The sequence below is a fragment of the Canis lupus genome, chromosome 28 (assembly GCF_048164855.1).
Source record: "Canis lupus baileyi chromosome 28, mCanLup2.hap1, whole genome shotgun sequence".
Classification (NCBI taxonomy): domain Eukaryota; kingdom Metazoa; phylum Chordata; class Mammalia; order Carnivora; family Canidae; genus Canis; species Canis lupus.
This window is the reverse complement of record NC_132865.1, coordinates 23,086,599-23,109,603: the sequence shown is the minus strand read 5'-3', so window position 1 is coordinate 23,109,603 and position 23,005 is coordinate 23,086,599. Positions and strand designations below refer to the sequence as shown.

The window sequence follows — 23,005 nt, the reverse complement described above, 5'->3', positions numbered from 1 at the left end:
ATAGCCATATTCTTTTTCAGGGCACGTATCAGTAAATGGATAGGGGACCTTTCATGACCCACTTGCTATATTTTTCTGACCTTCAGCTCCCCCCACGGGTGAAAATCCCTCTCCTCGGAGGCTTAGAAGCCCCTGTCTCATGCTCCTCAGCCCCTCGATCTAATCCTGTTTGTACCACGACATGCTGCGTGGAGAATGAGAAACAGGGCTTACATGCTTTCCTACCCCAGGAACTCCTGACATGGGAGAGGCTGATCTGCCCGTGTTCACTTTTAGATATGAGGAACCCTTTCAGGCCAAAAACATGGGACCAAGTGGCTCATGAGTCACTTACTGGCTAAGCAGAAGGAAGCTCATGTTGCAAGTTTCCCTTAAAAAGAATGGTAGGTGATCCCAGAAGAGCTTGTTGGATTTTAATGCAATAGGATTTTTCGACCCAGACACTTCTATAGAATGTATTTGTTTATTGGCTTCCGTAGGAAATTCATGTGCCGCTCTACTAGGCATTTTTAAGTGTGGTACAGAAAGAGATAACAAAACGTTGATAGGTAGATGATAGATCTGTTGTTCCTCAAAAGAGGTTTTTAAGAAAGTGCTATTATCCCCACATACAGATGAGCAAAGTGAACCACACTTGCTTTTCCTACTCTGCAAATCTGCCCCTTTTCAGGGAGTGGACTTACACTACTGAGCACAATTTATATAATTTTAGGGACAGTATATTCTGTGCTCAGTGTTATATTGGTGTTCGTGCTGTTGTGCTTCTGCTAGTTAACCAGCATCCACACTGATCATCAGGGGGACTTATTGTGCCGAGAAGGTGAATGGTACCAAAACAGCATTTTCAACTATCAAAAGAGAGGTTCTGCAAATCCACTGGCAGAAGAAAATGTATGATAATGGGCAGCATTTATACAGCTCAGCATGCATGTAAATAACCCAGTATACAGTCATGTAGCTCAGAAACCCCAGGCTTACCCCCAAGGGAAATTTGTACCATGACAAACTAGAGGAGTACATGATCAGCGCCCCTGAATTCACTGGGCTCACAGTGAATATTTCTCTAGGGCACTTTTTGGTTTTTGGGGTTTTTTAAATATTTTATTTATTTAATTTTACTTTAGAAAGACAGCAAGAAAAGAAAAAAAAAAAGAAAGAAAGACAGCAAGAAGGGGGAGGAGCAGAGTGGGGGAGAGAGAAGGAGGGGGGAAAGAATCCCAAGCAAACTCCATGCTGAGAATGAAGCCTGACACAGGGCTTGGTCTCAAGACACTGAGATCATGACCTAAGCCGAAATCAAGAGTCGAATGCTTAACTGACTGAGCCACCCAGGAGCCCCTGTTTCCCTAGCTTTATAATATAATGATGGGGCAGTGTCCCTACATTTGTCGTTGTCCATGATTTTTCACTGATAGGATCTTCCCCAGAACAGACATTGGCTATCAGATTTCTCAACCAACATGGATTGTTGCTTATTCTGTGAGACCAGTTACTTGTAAAGTTGTGGGTCATATGAAAAGCAGTCAGACGTAGGAAGCACCCCGTATTTCACTTTTCTTTCATTTTGTTAGAATGGTCCTAATGGACTTTGGAATTGAGTCCTGGATCTACCACCTGGTAACTTTGTTCATCTGAGGATTTAACTTTGCTAAGCCTCAGTTTTCTCAACTGTAAAATGGGAATGATAAACCAAGTTCCAAGAACAGCAGAGATAATTGAATGAATTAATGTGTACAAAACAACAGAATAGTTATGAACTTTGGGAATATGAAGTGACTACATCTAACGGTCAAGGGATATGGGTTAGATATCAAAAAGAAGGTGATATATTTTGTGGGTTCTCCAATGGAATGTATAGGACACCCCTTGGTTTTTTGCAATAAATTAGATATAGACTTGAAACTACCTCCCTGTAGTTAACAAAATTTGTGCTCTGCACTTGTATTGAACTGTCTATAAAAAGAATAGCTTTATTGGTAAGCATGTATATTGTAGAAGTAGACTTGGTTATAATTCTAGCATATGCAATTAAATTAACGGTATCTATACACAAAGTTAGGAATGAGAAAAATTCATACTAGATATAAAAATAATAAAGTAATCAATAAAAGAGCCAGTAAAAGCAAGAGAAAAAATATGTTGAAATTATGATTCATCATTATTCCACATATTTGTGACTATATATCTAATAGCCTAATTAGCTATAAAATTTTATGAGTTAACATCACCATGAAAACATTCTCTTCTGTATTACCTTATTTTATCTGTAGATGTTACAATACCATGATCATCTTGATGTGTTTTTACACATTTTATTCAATGAGTCCAAATGAACTTGTACTAATTACCTTTTTAGCTGCCTGTCTTGGTTTTTTATAAATGTGAATCCATATGCCTTTAGGGGATGTGTGATGTTTGAGGTAGTGAAGATTTTAGCTCTTCTTATAAACATAGAAGATACGTGGGAGAAAAAAATGGCAATGTCTAAATTGCCTTTCCTAAATGATTATTTCACAGCCTTCAACTTGAGATATTTCTCTAAATGACTAAAAATATATATAGTAAGAATCCTTTCTGGATATTTTCAGAACCCCTAGTTATAACTATGCACCAAATATGGACAAGCACTGGATTATGCAGTACACGGGACCCATGCTGCCCATCCACATGGAATTTACAAACGTTCTGCATCGCAAAAGGCTTCAGACTTTGATGTCAGTGGACGATTCTGTGGAAAGGGTAAGCACACAAACTTGCCTTAGTGACAGGTTTGGGTCCAGCTTCTTTTGTGTAGCTCCATTCTTGCCAATTCTGTTTTTGTTTTATTGTTGTTTTTGAGAGAGAGAAAGAGAGAGTCTGTGTGTGTATAAGTGTACGTGAGTGTGTGTTTAGTGACTTTATCTTCACTCCCTTATCTTGACCCCTTCTATTACCTCTCAGGCTTGGTTCTTTGGAGCCAATGGCAAAGAGGAGATAAAAATCAAAATACCATAAGTCAAGGGCTACACTCACAAAAACGTAAATACCTAAAGCTGGTATAAAGCAATGGGGAATGGTTGGGATTATGGTGAACTTTATTTTTTTAATATCTTATTTATTTGTGAGAGAGCAAAAACAGAGGGAGCAGCAGGCTTCCTGCTGAGTAGGGAGCTGGATGTAGGGCCCAAACACAGGACCCTGGGATCATGATCAGAGCTGAAAGCAGATGCTTAACCCACTGAGCCACCCAGGTGCCCCTATAGTGATCTTTAAATGCCCACATTTATAACAAGAAGAAACTACCCAGCTCCTGATATTTTATGCCATGTAGGAAGATCGAGCTAGTATCATGAGGTCTTCCGATTTTTTCAAGGAAGCCAGAAATACATTTTATTTGAAATTTCCTGAATTTAAAAACAAAACAACCGAAGCCAAACAAAATGTGCCTAAAGGCTGGATTTAGGTGGATCAGACTCCAAAGCAGCCTGTTCTTAACCCTTGATAACTACTTAAGAGTGATGATAAAATTTGCTTTAACAATGAATTTTTCAAAGTAAAACCTATGAGTTAGGTGATAGAGGCTGTTTTGTGGAGTTGTTTTTTGTTTTTCTTTTTAATAGGTGCACAAAACCTTTAAGAACAATGTGCCAAATTCAAAAAAGTTACCTGACTCTTTTATTAGACTTTTTCCCTTCAGGATTGTAAGCAACTAAGAAAATGCAGACAGTGATCATGTTTCTTAGCCTTGTTAAAGTAACTCTTGCCTTTAAAAAATACTGGGGAAGACATTTGGGGGGAAATCACAGCAACACTGTTGTCATCTTGCCCATCTTGTCTCCGTTATATTTCAGCTGTACAATATGCTCGTGGAGACAGGGGAGCTGGACAACACTTACATCATTTACACCGCCGACCACGGCTACCATATTGGGCAGTTTGGACTGGTCAAGGGGAAATCCATGCCATATGACTTTGACATCCGTGTGCCCTTCTTTATTCGTGGTCCAAGTGTAGAACCAGGATCAATGTACGTATTTCTCCACTTGCAACATTCAGCAGTTGTGGCTCATGTGTATCTGAGATAATTCCATTACCAATCTGTGTCTGGTTTCTTTTCATCCAAAACAGAAAAGGGTGTAGGTAGGTTGAAGTTGGTAATTTAGAAAATGAAAACCTTATTTTCCCCTACCACATGTCAAATTAACTGAGGTATACTATTTAAAGAGAAAGGAAAATTAACTATCACTGATTAATTCTGTCAAACGAACCAGAATCCGTGTCACATGGCCTGTGCACATGGACACAGAATGTGACCATTAGGGACATCTTCTGTACCTCCTTTGAATCAGAAACACACTGTCTTTAAAAAAAAAAAAAAAAAAAAAAAAAGCCAATGCCTGCCTTTTAGTGGGTTTTTAAAAAATTATTACTAAGTAAAATTTTTGAAGAAAATAAAACTTTAAAAAGCATGATTTTCTTTTAGAAGAAAGAAGGCCTAAAGGACCAGAGTTCTATATCTGCCACCTTGGACAAGTCACTGCCTTCCTCTGCATCTCTATTTTACCATTATAAAATGGGTTTGACATGCCCTGCCGGCCACATCAGAAAGTTCTATGTAAAATAAGATCGTGTACATGAAACAGTTATGGAAAGAGTAAAAGAAAAAAATGCAAGCAGAATTCCAAATCTGGAATGGCCCTTAAGGAGTGTGCAGCCAGGTCTTCTAATCTAACAAAGAAGAAAGCTGGCAGGTAGCATAAGTGCCCCTCTCAGAGTTCCTCATTCTGGAAGTGGCGACACTGGGGCCCAGCACGCAGATAGTCTGAATCTCATCCATGTGCCTCATCTGCTGCTACGTTGCACTGCGTCCTGGGGTAAGGGAGAAGGTGATGATAGTAGAAGGGTTTCTCTGAAGAATGTTATTATGTCTCTTCAGCTCATTTGAAACACTTTGGGAATTGTCTGATCTAAGTTAAATGGTTTTATGCATCAAAGACTAAGATAGAGGGGGAGAAGATTGAAGGCTGATGAGTCTCGGTGTGCAGAAAGTGGCCTTACGTGCTACCTCAACTGGTGTTAGGCCCAGGGCATAACCATCTGACCCTTTGCAGAGTCCCACAGATCGTTCTCAACATCGACCTGGCCCCTACAATCCTGGATATTGCTGGCCTCGACACACCTCCGGATGTAGATGGCAAGTCGGTCCTCAAACTTCTGGATCTGGAAAAGCCAGGTAACAGGTGTGTCAATTTGCTTTCCCTCGGCCAGCCCCAAGCACACTGGCACCCAGAGCCAGCCAGCAGCTGAAAGAAGTGGAGTCAAAGTACTCTTTGCCCATGAGAATCACCCCAAGCCGAGAATTTCTCGGCTGTCTGTGAATAGCATATTGATAGAGCTGCAGTCATGGTCTGCGGGAAGTGAGAGGTGTTTCTTTAAATAAACTGTTAGCACAGATCCATTTGGAAAAACGTCCAGATGCCAACAGTAAATATTATTATTTTGCTTTCAGGTTTCGAACAAACAAGAAAGCCAGAATTTGGCGTGATACATTCCTCGTGGAAAGAGGGTAATTACTGGTTCCTGGGGTGCTTCTGGGAACCAGTCCTAGTGGGCAGCTCTCCCTGCTGAGTATTTTTCCCCCTTATTCCGGTTTACTAAGCATGCAGATTTCGTAAGCCTGGTCACAAGATTGAATGGTTTGGTACTCATTCTCCACTGGCCAGCACAGTAATGATTGTTGCATCAGAACTGTAAAACATAAATTCTCATACAATGGGACCAGAGCGCTTGCTGTTGAGTTTTTCAACCTCGGCTCCTGATCGGACCAGTCCATTGGCATTCCCAGCCCTCCTTCCCGAGTCCTGTCTGGCCCTCTCCTTTCTACTTCCTTTCCTTATGTGGTTTTCCTAGTTTTAAATATACAAATCCATGAGACTATAATCTCCAGAGTCCCTGCTGGGATTCCCCCTTTGATTCGTAATCCTCATTGTCTTGTTTTTTTTCCATAAAAACATTGAGAGAACATTTATATAACTGTAAAGCTAAACATTTATGCCTAATGTCTTGAAATTAATGCTTTAGGGAAACAGTGGTTCTTCATAGTACCCAGCTTGTAGTTTTCACAGAGGACTCAGCAAATGCTGAACTCCTGTGGACAAGGTCTTGCCATCTATTTCATGCTATTTGAAGAATGCAGAGTCATGTCACAGGGGAGAAAAAGAAAAGGGCAAAAGATGCTGGATAGGTGATTCGGATCATTTCTCATAAGAAACTTCTTCTTTTCTGTCAAAGGAAGTTTTTACGTAAGAAAGAAGAATCCAGCAAGAATATCCAACAGTCCAATCACTTGCCCAAATATGAGAGGGTCAAAGAATTGTGCCAGCAGGCCAGGTACCAGACAGCCTGTGAGCAGCCTGGGCAGGTGAGTGTCACGGCTTGTCTTCACCCCAAGTCACATGCTTCTTCATTTCTAATTTAGAAATTTTCAACATATAAAATAATGTACATTTATGTATAAATAAGCTTTTCATAGTGGTCATGGAACACTCATTATAACAGCTTTCTTCTGACTGAGAATTATCTAATTGGCCTAAGCTGGGCCTCCTCATCACTCCTTGGGCTCCCTCTAATAAAAAAAGATGGCACCCTCAGAGAGTACTAGATATCCACCCAATTAGCCAACACCAGTTTGACATATCAGACATGTGAAATGGGTAGCCAGGTTAGAAAGTTCAGAAACTTGGTTCCATCTAAGGAGAAGTCATTACCCCTTGGATTTCTATTAACTGGTTATCAGGAAGGGTCAAGAAGCTACTTAGTCAAGATCATGAGTAGATGCTGAGCCTCTGGGCAGTGAACCACCCAAGAGACAGGTTGGGGTCTTCCTGTCCTGTACTAAAGTCAGATGTCATCTAACCCACAGAGGAGGATAGAATCTGACCAAGATTGGGAAACGGAAAGGGAAGCCATATTGTGTTAGTTCATCATTTCTACCTCTGCTCACAAGATTTCTGACATCAATTATTTCATTAGAATGAATCCTTTTTATTAATAGAGAATTACTATAGATGGGGCACCTGGATGGCTCAGTCAGTCGACTCACTTATCTGACTCTTGATTTCACCTCAGGTCATGCATGATCTTGGGGTTATGGGATAGAGCCCCACATCAGGCCCTGTGTCAATGAGGAATCTACTTGAAACCCCTCTCTCCCTCTGCCTCTCCACCCACACCTGCATTCACTCTCTCACTCTTTCAAGTAAATAATCTTAAAAAAAAAAGAAAGAAAGAAATATTACTGTAGAATTCTAGGCTACCCAGAACACCACCTATTACCAATAAGAACTAAAGAAATACTGTGTGATGAATTAACACAGATCTGTTTCCAAGGAAAGTGAAAACATATGAACATAAATTATTTTAAACACTCTTCTTGATTGACATCTATGCTAGCTAGCTAGAGGAACTGCCTAAGTCTTTGAAACTTAGAACAAAATTGAAGAAAAGTGAAAAATAATAGTTATTACACATTTGTCTTACGTAAAGCCCTGTATAGGGAGTTTTATATGTTTTTAGCTCAATTTATTCCTCACATCCATCCAGTGAGGTAGGTATTGTTCCCATTTATAAATGGCAGCTGGTGAGTGCAGAGCTGGGATCCAAATGAGTTATATGATTCAAAAACTCAGACCACTTGCTGCCTTCCAAGGTAAGTTCCATTAATGAGGCAAAGAGAAGTTCAAATCTTTTGTGAGTCTTTTTTTCTTTTTAACTTATCTGACCTCTAGATATCCACACAGTTAGCCAATACCAGTTCAGGATATCAGGCACCTGAGAAGGAGAGTGCAGTTATTATTAAAATGGCCTCATCAATGTAGGGCTTCATATATTTATACTTGTGATATAGTATCTAGCGTATTGAACAGACATTCATGATAAACAACTTCATCCTCATACTTTCTACATTTCCTTATGCCTTTCTGTGCTCAGGGATTCCTTTGAAATAGAAAAAGGTGGGGAGGGAGGATGTTGAAGGAAAGGATAAAACTAGGCCTTCATGGCATACTAGTAAGTCTTAATTTTCAAGTGTTTACTGGAGAAGCTTAGACTTACTCATTATATTTTAATATGATATCTTCAAATCCTTCTTAAGGAAGCTCTAAGTATGATTATGACTAAAACCTCAGACTTGTTTTGTTGCTCTAAAATGATTTTTATGAGCCAGCCTCAATAGACTAATTTACTTTTATTCAGGAGTTGGAAATGTTCCCTGTTAAATATATTTCATGCAAATTGGTGATTTTGTTACCATTTTAGCCTTCTAAGTGGTAAGCATTATAGCCATTTGAGAATAAGGTACACTGCCTACCTTTCAGTATACAATTTTGCAAACCTCTCCATATGGTTTGTCCTGAAATTTTAATACATGTCCTAAAGGGCAAATGTAGTATAAACTAGATTATGGCACTTTGGCACAAGCTCTTCACTCTTATGCTAAATGCTAACTATGTTAAAAACTTCACTTTGCTTTTTCATATTTTTCTAAACTCGTTTTGCCCCCACAAAATGCTTTAATATCTGGCTCACTGGGATTCTCCTCTGGTGCAGTATTTCCATGTGAATCAGTCTGAATTTAGATCATATCACATGGATGTATGAAAATGTTACCAACAATTCCTTTTAGAAGTGCCTGAATTATTAGAACAGAGAAATCGCCTGAATGGTGATTTCTTTCTATAGGTGATGCTCAAACCCTAGCTTAAAAATCTGAGAACTTCTGGAAATTTTTGAGGCTCCTCAAGATGGTTATAGAATCTGTGAGCCAAACCTGATAGTTCTGTTGTGTTCTACAGAATGTTTATATTTTGGCCTTTTGCTTTTTCTATCTGGCTACTTTGAGGATTATCTTTTTAGTTACTATATCTGTGACTTTAAAAAAGGAAGAAAAGAAAGAAAAGAAAGAAAGAAAGAAAGAAAGAAAGAAAGAAAGAAAGAAAGAAAGAAAGAAGGAAAGAAAGAAGAAAGAAAGAAAGAAAGAAAGAAAGAAAGAAAGAAAGAAAGAAAGAAAGAAAGAGAAAGAAAGAGAGAGAGAAAGAAAGAAAGAAAGAAAGAAAGAAAGAAAGAAAGAAAGAAAGAAGAAAAAAGTCCAGAATAATGAGATTGTATTGTTCTGGATCAAGGCATCAGCTAAGGCTAGAATTAACTTGCCAGGAATCTCTTCTCTTGACACTGATTTCACTCCTGGCCAGTGCCCTGCTTCTCTTCCTCTGACTAGGGTTAACTGCCTTCATTCGAAGACAATACAATCTTCTCTTTGGTTTGACTCTGTATGGGATGGAGAGGAAAAACCCACATGGTCAGCCCCATTCTCCTCACTTTTAATCTCCAAAGAGATTGTGTATTTCCCCCATCCTGCCACAGCCCCATGCCTTGTCACTTAAGGATTATTTGGCAGGGTCAGTGTGGATGCATGAAGTAGGTCAATGAAGGAAAGAAAAATACGACATCAAAAAGTTGAGGTTAGAATATTGGCATCCACTACTTTTTAGTTGTGTGTTTGGGGACTAGATTCTTTAGAGTCTCAGATTTTCTATCCCTAAAGTGAAGAAAATTAATCTCAGTCTTAGTAGGATTTAGTGGTATCATATATGTAAAGTGCTATATGAATTACAAGGCAATGTGTGAATGTTGGGTGCTATATCTGTTCCGGGCCATCTTACCTGCTTTTTCATTCCTATGAAGCCACCAGGGAATTAAAATGGGCTGGAATCCCAGACATTTGGCAATACTTCTTCACTTTGTGAACAGAGCAACCAGCAGGGACTAATTAAGACAGCATGGACATATGTGTTTGCATTACTTCTGTATTCCTGAATTAATGTGAGGCTGAGTATGAATTCCTGCCACTCTCTCAGCTGGCATTACACCCCCAAGCACATTACATACAGTTTTACATACGACACACACACTCAGGCACACGCACGCACACACACACACAGAGTACACACACCACACACGTGCAAATCTCAACTTCTATCAGAAAAGACTTTGGCTCAACAAAGAACACACAGCAGTGATGCTCAATTCTGGTTGCACCCTAGAATCACCTATGCAACTTTGGAAAATATTGATGTAGGGGCATCTGGGTGGCTCAGTCAGTTAAGCATCCAGCATTAGTTTCAGATCAGATCATGATCTCAGGGTTGTGAGATCAAGCCCCACATCCATCTCCATGCTGGACATGGAGCCTGCTTAAGATTTTCTCTCTCCCTCACCCTGTACTCTTTCTCTCTTTCTCTTTCTATCTCTCTCTCTCCCTCTCTAAAAAGAAGAAAGAAAGAAAAATAAAAGAAAATATGTATGTACAGCCTCCCCCCAAACCAATCAGATTAACAGGTCTACAGGTGAGGCCAAGGAATCTGTATTTGTTAACAAAGTTAACCAGATGTCTAGAGTCAGAGAATATGGAGGTTGGGAGGAGTCTTAGAAATCTTCCAGTTGAATGGTATCTTTTTCCTAATAAGGAAATTTAGATCCAGAAAACTTAACCTACAAACCCAAAGTGAGAACCTGCAATTCTTCACTCTGTGCTCAATCCTTTCTTCCCCAGAACATGCTGCCTCTACAAAAATGTAACATAGTAGATTTTCTCTTTGAAATTATAAGTGGCATTTGGCTGGCTGGAGCCATGATCTTAGGACCCATTCACAGCATCTAGAGAAGTGGTTCCCTAGCAAGAAGGCACATTAGAATACAGAGTCCGCTTTACAAATGCTGGTGTTCAAGCTTCGCTCCAGACAAAGGAAAACAGAACCCCTGGGGATGAGACCCAGACATCAGTGATTTTTTTCAAGCTCTTGGGTGATTCCTAGGAGCAGCCAGGACTGAGAATCACTCATGCCAGGAAAGCGTTACTATATTTTTCATTTTCTAGGTACAGGGATTGACTCCTCAAATAGGAGTTACATAAAAGAGAAATTTCCTAGGCGTTCAGTTTTGAAGTACATTTCAGATATTCTCTGCTATTTGAAAAAAAAAAAAAAAGCTTGTTTTTTTTCTTTGATAAAGCAAATTTCATGTCCTTTGTGAGTTGTTAACTTCCAGCAACTTTGCAGTTTTGTTTGCCTTTCTACTATTGTATCGATAGGAAATCAAAGATTTGTTTAAAATTACGAAAGAGCCCCCAGATCGAGCAAGCCAATACTACCTGGGAAATTAGAATGTAGCTTGTTGAATGGACTGGTTTAGCTGCAGGATTTCTGTTCTCATCCCAAAATTATCCCTCTGACCACAGGTCCCTCCACACTTTGTGACCAGCTGCAGAGCAGGAATAAAAGGCATTTACCAGGAAGATCTGGCTAGTTTGCCAGAAACGGACAGCCTGTTTCCAGAAACTCACTGAGCTCTGGCTAAATCTCAGCGTGGCTCACAGACACTTCACTCACTAGGGCTTTCCCTACCTCAGGGGGCAGCCAGGAGGCCCAGGGCCCCAGTGCCACCCTCTGGCTGAACTTGTCTGCATGAGGCTCAGGAGGGGCGGCCCTCCTTCAAAACCTTGCCTCCTCCCCTCTTCAACCTGCACCCAAGGACATTTCTGAATAGTTGTGCATCTAGATATTTTGGCTTCTGTGCATTATTCAAAACACCCCAGGCTTAACTGTCAAACCATATTTACTGCCGTCCCAAACAAGTCAGAAGAAGACAAATACAGGGACGTTTTACTTCTAAACTACCTAATGTGGCTGCACTGTAACACAGCCTGCCTGCTCTGGTCAGCCTCCCCTCCTCCCGACCCTAACATAACATTTTCTTCTGCATGTAAGTTGCTGGCTCTGCCTTCCCACATGATGTTCCCTCATCCAAGGCTCACTCAAAACCTCACATTCTGCCCAAAACCATTCTTTTTTTTTTTTTTTTACTGAGGTCCTAGTCAATTGGGATTGTAGCCTTGGCCCACTACTTGCTTGTTCTGTGACCATGGGCATGTTACTTAATCCAACCCTGCCTCAGTTTCTTTGTCTCGAAAATGGGCATAATAATAGCACCTGCTAAAAAAATAATAATAATAGCACCTGCTTCAGAAGGTTGGAGTAAAGCTTATAAGAGGTAGTTGTATTAAGCATCTGAACCAGTACCTGGCACATAATAAGCGCTCAGCAAATACTGGCTATCGCGTGTTGGCCAAGGTCAGTTTACCAATTTTACTTTCCCCAAACTGCAAGAGCAATACTTCTTCCAGCATTTCAGTATGGACTTTTACAAATGATTATCCAGATGAAAATCTAAAGGAGGAAGCATTTTCTTCTACTTCTCTTTCCTTTCCACTTTCCCTCCCACCTCCCATCTCATCCCATCTCAAAGAAAACAGGAGATAAATCTCCTCAGCACAAGTAACTCTATTTCATATTGGTGAGAAAATTTGACAATGGCTTCAGCTAAGTAGCAATATGAATGAGGAGGTTTATATGGTATTTTTATATTCCCAGTGTTGAGATGAAAATTCTAGACACATGTCAACAGGCAAGTAACTTTTTCATGATGTCGGCACTGGCCTGAAGGATAATCAGGTTATCCAAACATTACTGTATGGTTGTTACATTTCAGAGAACGTGATTTGACCTGCATTGTGACCAAATCCACATAATAAGACATGTAATAATGGAGAACTAATCCATGTGTGTTTGTGTGTGTATAAAATTAAGCTTTTATTACAGTGTAACTTTGAAAAAGTGGCAGCCAAGTTTTTTGTTTCTTACTCATGAAAATGGGCATATATAGGCATAAATAAGAATATAGAACATTCTTAACAAATCTGAGAAACATATGCCATTGAAAATGTAGAAACTATCATGATTATCTAGTAGTTTCTTCAGGAAAGAGAAGTAACTAGAGTTCTATTTTCATCTAATGTTATACTAGACACTTTACACAGAACATTTAATACTTGAAAATTATTCTATAGAAGAGATCTTATGCTCATTTTAAATATAAGGAGTCTTAAGCTTGGGAGACTAAAGATGGGAAAGTCACTTGACCAAAGTCACATAGCTGGAAGTGTGACAAGTCTGAGTACAAACCAAGATCTTTGTGATTCAAAGCCACAGTCTCCCCACTAAATAATAATTACTGTATTATATACAGTTTACAAGCATGAAACATGAACTTGCCCAAGGATTGGATAACCATTGTTAAAGGTCAGTTATAATAGTATTGCTCTGGATTTATATAGTGCATCTTTTTTCAGAACTCCAAAAACATCCAACAATTTATTCTCATGACATATCCTTGAGGCCAGGAGGAGCAAATATTATTTTACCAGATGTGGAATCTGGAAGAACAAAGAGATTCTATAATTTGCTCAAGGCCGCAGAGTTAGCAGCAAAACAAAATGAAAATGGAGGTCTTCACGTCCCTAGCGCAATACTTACCTCCATGAAAAATGGCTACCTCTCATTAAGTTTGCATAAGACCCAAATTAAGTAATAAGCTTACTTGTATGTTGGAGGGGGAACAGAGTTTGTGGAATAATAATGATAATGATCATAATAACCGCCTTTGTTGAGTGCCTACCATGTACTGAGTTCTTTCTATTCATGAATGAGTTCTAGTACTCATGAGGCTCAGATCATGTAGCTGACTTGCTCAAGGATGCACAGGATATGATAAAGCTGATCATCAAATCCAGACTTCTCTAGCTTGAAAGTCCAGACTTTTGCCACCGAGCCACATCAATATAGATATGAAATGCCGTTCTCAAGTCCCGTGAGGAATATAGGTGATATTCACTACTACAAAATCCAACTCCAATAAATGAATTGTGGTAGCACTTTAGGTTGTAGTGATGATTGTGTGACTAAATTTCTATAAAGTTCCCTAGGCCAGTACCTGGCATCAAGTAAGAGCTCCATAGATGGTGATAATGATGATTATAAAGATGGTGTGGACGGGAATTGTTTGAATGGCATTTGTTGTATTTCTCATTAGGTTTGATTCCACCAAATGAGCTGCACACATGAATCCTTGTATCAAAATACCCGGTGTTCTCTTGTTCATCACGTGTAATTTACACATAAATATATATAATCAATCAAAACTACTAAGATGTAATTACTAAACAGTGATTTGATGCTGAGCTAACTTCAGGGTACAGTTCAGGAGTATGAGACATGGTCCTTGCCTTTAATCCCAAATGGTTGGAAAGGCTAAATGAAATCATAATAACTTACAAAATTGTTTAAATAGTTTCATCGAGCCCCTTGCACGCCGGACATGTGCAGAAACAGTGTGGAATGAACGTTTGTGAAATGATTGGTACAGAGTCAGAGAGGCAGGAGGAAAATTGAGATGATATCGCAAAAAGTGGTCAGGGAAGGCGGGAGACAGTCGAATCGGGCAGTTAACCGATTGACTAGTACACTTCAAGAGAGTAGGCAACGGAAACAGCACGATATGTGCATCTCCACAAGGGCACATGTGTAACAAAGTTCGTCTCTGAGGCTGACCACGTGTCCTGTTAGCAGGTGCCTCACCTGAGTCCCTGCTTCCAGCTGATTGTGGAAGCTCTTCTGCAAACCCAAGTCATCCCCTCTCTTGATTCTGAGCACTTAAGTGGCTTGTGACATGAGTTTCAGAGCAATGCCCTGAAAGCTCTCTTCCCTCACTCCCCTCCATAAGCTAAGTAAGGTGACCATTGTAGGTGCAGTGATTTCAAGGTTTTATTGCTCAACCATAAAAATTGTCAAGATATCGAGCACCCAAATGACTGCGGCAAATGTGTGGTAATTACATTTCATTAAAATTCCTAGTATGCTTACCACTAAGATGATTTTCAAAGCTGCTTGCCAGTTACTCTAATAGGGTCTACAGCTTGTTCAAAGAGTCCACGGTATAGAAAATAGTTGGCATTTTTCTTAGTGGCTCTTGTTTTATTCGACAATGTGTATAGGTGTATGTATACATCTAGTACATGTGGGCATGTGCATGTGGGTACATATGCATTCATATATGTATGCATATTGGATTTGTGAGGTACATTATCAGTGCCCAGGAGGGTCTTACATTTGGTTAAATTCATCTCTTTAGGAAAGAAACACCCCTTCCCTTCATATCTACCCTATAGGAAGTTAGTGAGAAATTTGGCCAATGGGAAAACGCAAGTTGGATTCCAAATAGACCAAATCATTTAAAATGCTGCCTACACTTTCTATTCTAGAGGAATCTACCTATACCCTCAGCTCTTCCAGGCCAAAAAAAAAAAAAAAAAAAAAAAAGGCAGAATTTTTTTAATGCATTGTGGTTGTAAGACTAAGAAAGGTTTTCACTGTAGTTAGGTGTTTTAAAAATTAGTGTTTGTAGCAAAATTGATATAAATTCGAGCCACAAAAGACACAGGGCCATTATTTTTCAAGAATATAGTTAACCATATTTTTCCATCTGGTAGAAACTAGAGTACTTCTTAAGCTGCTACTAGGCGTGAATTGTGGACGCACTGACCACTTCTTTTGCTATTATAGGCATGAAGTAGTGAACTCTTTGTTTTTGAATGCTTGAGTTAGAGATTACCCAGAGAGAGGGATAAGTCTTAAACCTTTTGGATTTAGGACAAATACAGATCTAGAATGACACTCAAGCACTACCGATGCTCAAATTTTTTGGAGCTATGAAAGGCTATGGATTATTTCACTGACACCTCTCATCAGCAAAATTTCTGGGTGGCTTATAGAAATAACTTGTTATTTCTTAATGGAGTTGTATATCCTTTTCTGAGAACTTTTTCTGAGAATTTCATGGCACCTCCTCAAGCTGATTGGACATGTCTGGAAGTGCTACAAACCCAGGCTTGAAAACCACTGGTCTCCACGTCGAATGGCAGAACCATGGAACAGGCCATACATAGCTTCCTGCTAAGCCTTTAGAAAGACCAAGTTCTGTCACTTGTCCGCTAACTGTGGAGGGAAAGTAAGGAAAACTAGTTACCCTTACAGAGAGCACATAGTCCTGCCGGTATAGACAAGCTGGTAGTGTTCATCTTTTCAGCTTGAGTCATTTTCTGACCTGATGACGTCAGTACATTTCTAAACACAGCTTCCTTTGCATACCCACTCTGCAGCATGCATACATCCCTCTCAAAGACTCATCCATCCGAGCTACTTAGACTTAAATAGATCTCTTTTGCCTCTGCCATGGGTTCCAGCTGCAGAAAAGTCCAGTAACCAGCTGCAAATCAAAAGCAGTTGTCTTTAACCCCAACTGTGCATTAGAATCACCAGGAGAGCATTTGAAACTCCTAGTGCCCAGCCATGTGTAAGAACCACCGAGCTCACAGAACTCTCCGGAGCCTAATCAAGTTGACTTTTTTTTTTTTTTTTCAGTTAAATCATCTATAACTTAGTTAGTCCTCGACTGTTCTTGTTTATGTTGCCTTGTCATGGCTTTGCAAATAGTTACTTACCTTGTCTCTTGAGCCTGCTTCTCTGGATGGAGATGATGGACATTCAAGATATGCTGGTCAAGACACAAAAGAAGATTGTAACCTGACGTGGTTCGTGATAACCAAAGTCCATAGCATCAAGAGCTGAAGGGGGCTTTGGGAGCTGAAACAAGATCATAGAACAAGCCCTATAAACCTGGGATTTGAGAACCGTATGATAGGGGTGCAAAGGCAGCTCTGATAATTCAACACTTATTGAGGGCGTAGGGCTCCAGTAAGAAAACAAGCCAAGACTCTGCAGCTCGGTCCACTGTGAATAGTTGCACCCCATTTTGTACACAAGTGTTGTTCGTCTGCTGACCAAGACATCTGAGACCCTTGACTAAACTATACCTTGCATTAGGTCACTTTGAAATGAAAATGTAACCCAAAATATGGTACAGGTCCAGCAAAGGGGCGGGGAGGGAATGGTGAGATGATTCTATGTGGTGCAGGAAAAACCATCCTTTATTTGGTAATTTTTTATCTATTGAAAACCTGTAACTGGCCCACCAAAAACATAATTTTACAGGTACTGTTGCTTTGACTGCTGTTTAGAAATGTGTCCTCTTACAGAAAAGTATCAGTAGTTGTATACAGGCGATACCCCTATAGGGAAGGAAAACAAAAGACAAAAGTCTGGTAACAGGACATGATAGTGTGTCGTGACCATGGGCAATTTCAAATCAAGGTCCGTATTCTTCCCAAACTACCAGTTTAGGGAGGGAGCCAGGGGAAAACAAAAAGCCAAAGGACCTTTATTAAGTCTTTAAGGAAGGTAGGGAGACCCCATGAACTGCCCCCAAGGTGAAGTGCTCTTATTTCAGCCAGCTTGATATTTAAGAGGCCCGGTGCTGCATCGTATTGATCTAGAATTGGGCCTGCAGTGTCAGCAGCAGGCTTGGGGAGCCCAGGCCCAGCTGCCCCGTGGACACCCCTCGGGAAGACGAGAGGACCTGCTCGCGGCTGGGGGGGCGGTGCTGCAGTATGTGTGGAAGGATTGGAAGGGGCCCAGAGAGGCCGCTGTGACTACACTCTGATCAAACTCGTCTCCTTCCCTGGGGGCCCCTCTGGGCCACAGGCAGACCCGGGGGTGGGGGGGGGCAGAGAACAAAGCAGCCAAGTGTGCCTGCCTTTCCAGAGAAAGAGGGGTCTGGTGAAAACAGCCCCCCTGACAGCTGTGCCCCGTGGCTTGGCGAATTAAGGGCTTTTTACATGTTTCCTTCAAGACTGTTTAGTCTGGATCCTGAGGATTTATGTATCAATTTTTGGCTCTGGTGTCATTGAGGTGGTTCTGGTTTCCAGTGGTCCCCCTGTCATCTGTACTGGCCCACGGTGAGAGAGGGAGCTAAGAGAACCTGGGGAGGGGTGGGGGGACACGTCGTGCAAGGGCAGCCAAAAGATGCCTTCTTCCCGGGCTCCCCAAACCTAACCTAATGCAGCAGCCCTTCCTGAGAAACACCTGGCCCGGGTGGGTAAACGGCTTTCACATTGGCTTTTGCAGAAGTGGCAGTGCATTGAGGACACGTCTGGCAAGCTTCGGATTCACAAGTGTAAGGGATCCAGCGACCTGCTCACAGTCCGCCCCAGCGCCCGGAACCTCTACCCCCGCGGCTTCCACGACAAGGACAAGGACAAGGACTGCAGTTGCGGGGAGCCTGGCTATCGTGCCGGCAGGGGCCAGAGGAAGGGTCAGAGGCAGTTCCTGCGAAACCAGGGGACTCCCAGTAAGCTCCAGGGGCCTTTGCAAATGGACAAGAGGGAGACCAAAGGCTTGATCCTTCTACGTTTAGGTCTTTTTTTTTTTTTTTTTTTTTTTTTAAGATTTTGAGAGACACAGAGAGAGAGAGAGAGGCAGAGACACAGGCAGAGGGAGAAGCAAGCTCCATGCAGGGAGCCCGAAGTGGGACTCAATCCCGGGTCTCCAGGGTCAGGTCCTGGACCGAAGGGAGGTGCTAAACCGTTGAGCCACCCAGGGATGCCCTACGATTTAGGTCTTCCCAATGCATACTTTTGCAGCGAAAAGCAAATAACTGTTATGTTTAAAAGATCAAAGCTCATTTGAAATTTCGGGTTTGTGCACATTTTAACTTGAGCATAGAATATGCATAGAATATGTTCCATAAAAGCGCCACACACAAAATATCCACGCACATGAAAGAGGTAAAAGGTGTGGTGAGGGGCAGAAGGTGTAATTCAGGTCAGCTTTCTTTGACATCAATGCTAATGTCCTGATTTGTCACCCTTGAGCTGCTTAAAAAAAAAAAAAAAGGAACAAAATAAAAATTCTAGGTATCGTGGCTTATGCATCTAATAAGAAAAGCATAAATATTTCTTAAAGGTACGTCTGTTATTAGACAATCCTTTTTTTTTTAATTCCTCTTGTTGACTGGCAGGGTGCAACCAGTCAAATGCAGTACGAAAAGCGCTGCCTAATATTTTCTTTATAAAATCCTATATCCTATATCCAATCCTGCGCTATATAAAATTCCTGCGATTATACAGATGTGAAAACCCAGGCTGGCACGTTCCATAAAAGAATGAGTCTGGCGCCATCTAGTGACAGCATGGGAAAAGTGACTCATTTCTGGGGCCGTTCTTTTCTATATTGGTTTGGAAGTAAGATATTTGCTGCATTCTGAATTGGGTAGACTTTGCTTTTGTTTTTGAAGTAAGCTGTACACACAACATGGGGCTTGAACTCACGACCTCCAGATCAAGAGTCCCATGCTCGTACCGACGAAGCCAGCCAGGTGCCCCCCCACCTTGTAAATTAGGAAATCAATCACTAGGAACAATAGGAGCTCTCAGCACTGGCTTTATTCTTCTGGACTCCACAGATGGACTTTAGGGGATCGTGAGCCTTCTACCATTTAAGCCAAAATTCTAAGTCTATTCTGTGTGTATGTGCACATTTTTCTGGATATCCATAACATTCAACCCACTCCTAAAGGAATCCATAACCCAAAGGCTGCAATGATTGATTTGGGAAATTTTTTTTTCCTCCCTGAGATAAAATGCCAGGTTTAATAATTCAGGCAAAGATAGCACATGGAGGGCAGCCTGGGTGGCTCAGCGGTTTAGTGCTGCTTTTGGCCCGGGGTGTGATCCTGGGGACCCGGGATCAAGTCCCACATCAGGCTCCTGCATGGAGCCTGCTTCTCCCTCTGCCTGTGTCTCTGCCTCGCTCTCTCTCTAATGAATAAATAAATAAAATCTTTAAAAAAAAAAAAAAAAGATAGCACATGGAAAGCCAAAAAGAGACAGATTCCTGACATTGTCCCTTAATGGAAGCTGATTACCAATGTTGGACTCCAATTCCTCCAAGGAAGGGGCCGCCTCTTCTCTCTGGGGAGGTTAGATGTGTCTCCACCGCAGTGACCCTAAACACTGTGTTGTTCAATGTTGAGCACAGACTGGAGAGGTCTGGGGCCACTCTTTCAAACCACATGGAGTCTCACATATTTGAGGGCAGGAGTTGCTCGTGAGCACGCACAGTGACCTGCTGACTGTACAGAGGCGTTTCCTCCTCTGGAAACTGCCATCACAGCAGGGTCCTGTGGGAGCATCAATTTTGATGCGATGGCCTGTGTGCTCTCCTTCTTCCTATTTCAGCAGCAGGCTGGAGAGAGAAGTTCCATGTGAGAATGCCCCCTCGGAGCCAAAGGGCATCTGAGAAGGAGCCAAGGTTTGCACATTAAAGCTCTTGTCTTAACACACTATGAGACTTGACAGAAAGCATGCTGGCCTCCCCCTGGCATTACATTCCATCTGCTAGGTATTAAAAGTCAGTTGACTAATAAAAGCATTTGCAAAATTTATTTTTTCTCTGTTTTTGGTACAAATAGAAGGTGCTGAGAGCATTTACCCTTTTGAAAAAAGCAGCCCAATGTAGAAAGACTGTAGCCTTTAGAATCTGGTAGATTAGAATCCTGGTTCCCACAGCCATTGGGTACATAAACTTGGAAAATGTAGGTAGCCTTCAGAGCTTCAGTTTTCCCATTCTTAAAAATCATAACACCAGGGGCACCTGGGTGGCTCAGTGGTTGAGCATCTGCCTTCAGCTCAGGGTGTGATCCTGGGGACCTGGGATCTAGTCCCACATCGGGCTCCCTGCATGGAGCCTGCTTCTCCCTCTGCCTGTGTCTCTACCTCTCTCTATTTATAAATAAATAAATAAATCTAAAAAAAATCTTTAAAGAAAAAACAGAATCATAACACCAAAGTTATGAGCCTGTTCTGATAATCTAATAAGTTTTTTAATGTAAGGATTGATTATAATAATACAGGTCTTCTAAGATTGTGGATTAAAGATAAGTATGAGGTGAATAATAATACATAGCAAAAGCCCCATCAGTGAGTCAGTATTATGATTAATATCATAATTGGGAGTATAGTTTTATCCAAACAAACTGCCTTAGCAGTTCACGTTGAGAAGGCAGTGTGGAAGTTCACAGCCTGCTGTGAATAGAAAGGAACTTAGGGGTCCCCCAGATGTGCCCCCTCACTGGAGGGATGAAAGGCTGAGCCTCAGAGGAGCATGCCTCCCACCACAGTGCCCTGCAGCACCCAGGCCCAGACAGGAGCCCAGCCCTCCTGACCTGAATCCCAGTGGGCTGCCACAGCACCCCGATGCCCCTCACCAATGCCATATAAACTGCTTGCCCCTTCCCAGAATGCTCATGGAGCCAGGCGGTGCTTTTCATCCCTCCTAAACTACACCCAGGTGTCCACATTAATAACGTGTCTCCCCTTATTTCCAGAGTACAAGCCCAGATTTGTCCATACTCGGCAAACACGTTCCTTGTCGGTCGAATTCGAAGGTGAAATATATGACATAAACCTGGAAGAAGAAGAATTGCAAGTGTTGCGACCGAGAAACATCGTCAAGCGCCACGATGAAGGCCACAGGGGGCCCGGAGGTCACCAGGCTCCCGGCGACGGGGACGCGATGCTGGCCGACAGAGACAACGCCCTGGGCTTGCCCACCACCGTCAGAGTGACGCACAAGTAGGAAGGCTTTAGCTGTTCGCGGGGGCTGAGTTCAGAGTCATCACCCCCACCCCCCCATTACCACTATTTTGCTTCTTTATAAAAAGTGATAGCCCTCGGCCCTACAGGGTCTGGAGGCTGGCCTGTGTAACCCCTGGGGTGTAAAGAAGCCAAGGGGACACTCTTTGGGTTCAGTTTCACATGAAGCTGGTCCCTGGGAGTTTAGCCAGAGTGGTTCTGTCACAACTTAGCAGGCACGCAGTTCTGCCTTTGAAGAGTTACCTTCGTGGGAGTCTAGGGAGCAGATGGAAACCATCACCGGCACTGGTAGAGGCTCAGAGCACTTGTGCACTCCCAGCCTCAGAAATGAAATACAGCCCAAGGGGGGACTGCAGGTCCTGGAGAGGCTTCCAGAGAGGTGGGATGTGTTGCAAATGGATATAAGATGCAGAAACATCTACTAAACTGGTCAGATCCCAGAAAGCATGGTGGGCCTCGGGAGTCATGGGGACGGGGAAGGAGGCGATCATCCCACAGCTGTAATGGATGACTCCGGTTCTCCACTTCCTTCCGAAATCCAGTTGTTCTATTGATAGAGAAAAATTTTCTCTCTGAATTTATTAGCAAAGTCTCTTTTCCCCCCTCTCCCATTCTATGACTTTGGTGGGGGGCCTGCTATCATGAGCTCTGCCAGGATTTTTATCTTTGGAATCGGTCTTCAGATGCCTGCATCATTGACTTTGATCAAGGTGTGGGGGGCTGAGGGCATTGGGGACACTCCCCCCACCCCCACAGTTGAAAAACCACATGTACCTTTTGACTCCCCAGAAACTTTACTACTGGTGGCCCTACTGCTGACCAGAAGCCTTAGCGATAACATAAACAATTGATTATATGTATCATATACTGTATTCTTACGATAAAGTAAGTTAGAGAAAAGAATGTTATTATGAAAATCATAAGGAAGACAACATATGTTTCTAGTACTGGACTGTGTTTATCAAAAAAACAACAAATCAAAAAAAAAAAAAAAAAAAAAAAAAAAAAAACAACAAATCTGCGTATAAGCGAACCCGTGGAATTCCAGCCTGTATTGTTCCAAGGTCAACTGTAGTTATAGGCTAGGAGATTTAGACCGGGATTTGTTTCTCTTTCAGTATTGATTGACCCCCTTATCCCAAATTTTCTCTGTCCCTGGGACTGTTTCTTTGCTGCACACCTAATGAGATACTCCAGGCAGGCTCTTTGTAACAAAATGAATAGGATAAATAACCCCTTTCTGACTTTGCATTTCTTTAATCAACTTACTTCCATTTTAACTGTGAAAACCTCAATTTTTCCTATGGTATTTGACGAGGCCTTCAAAACTGGGGCTGTCTGGTGGTGGCTGTTCTTGGGGATGTGAATACTCAATATTGCTGTGAAAGGGGATCTTAGGAATGGTTCCTCTCTGATACCATCCTTTCCCCACACTGGTGGCCAGGAGACATTCCCATGTATCCTTGTCTGTGGCTCAGCTCCAACATGCTGCTTGCATCCAAATTAAGAGTTTAGAAGATAATTCTG

The 23,005-nt window shown here is 41.8% G+C and overlaps 1 protein-coding gene across 17 annotated transcripts in view; it reads left to right on the top strand.

The window, feature by feature from the left end:
* SULF1 (sulfatase 1) overlaps positions 1-23,005 on the top strand; it is a 175,995-nt gene that overhangs the window by 128,369 nt on the left and 24,621 nt on the right. For all 17 annotated transcript variants that reach the window (XM_072804331.1, XM_072804325.1, XM_072804328.1 and 14 more), the window contains 7 exons: positions 2,589-2,739; positions 3,831-4,006; positions 5,091-5,219; positions 5,489-5,545; positions 6,271-6,400; positions 17,952-18,174; positions 21,211-21,457. In XM_072804331.1, the coding sequence (XP_072660432.1) occupies positions 2,589-2,739; positions 3,831-4,006; positions 5,091-5,219; positions 5,489-5,545; positions 6,271-6,400; positions 17,952-18,174; positions 21,211-21,457 (1,113 nt within the window). The remainder of the gene's footprint in view (positions 1-2,588; positions 2,740-3,830; positions 4,007-5,090; positions 5,220-5,488; positions 5,546-6,270; positions 6,401-17,951; positions 18,175-21,210; positions 21,458-23,005) is intronic.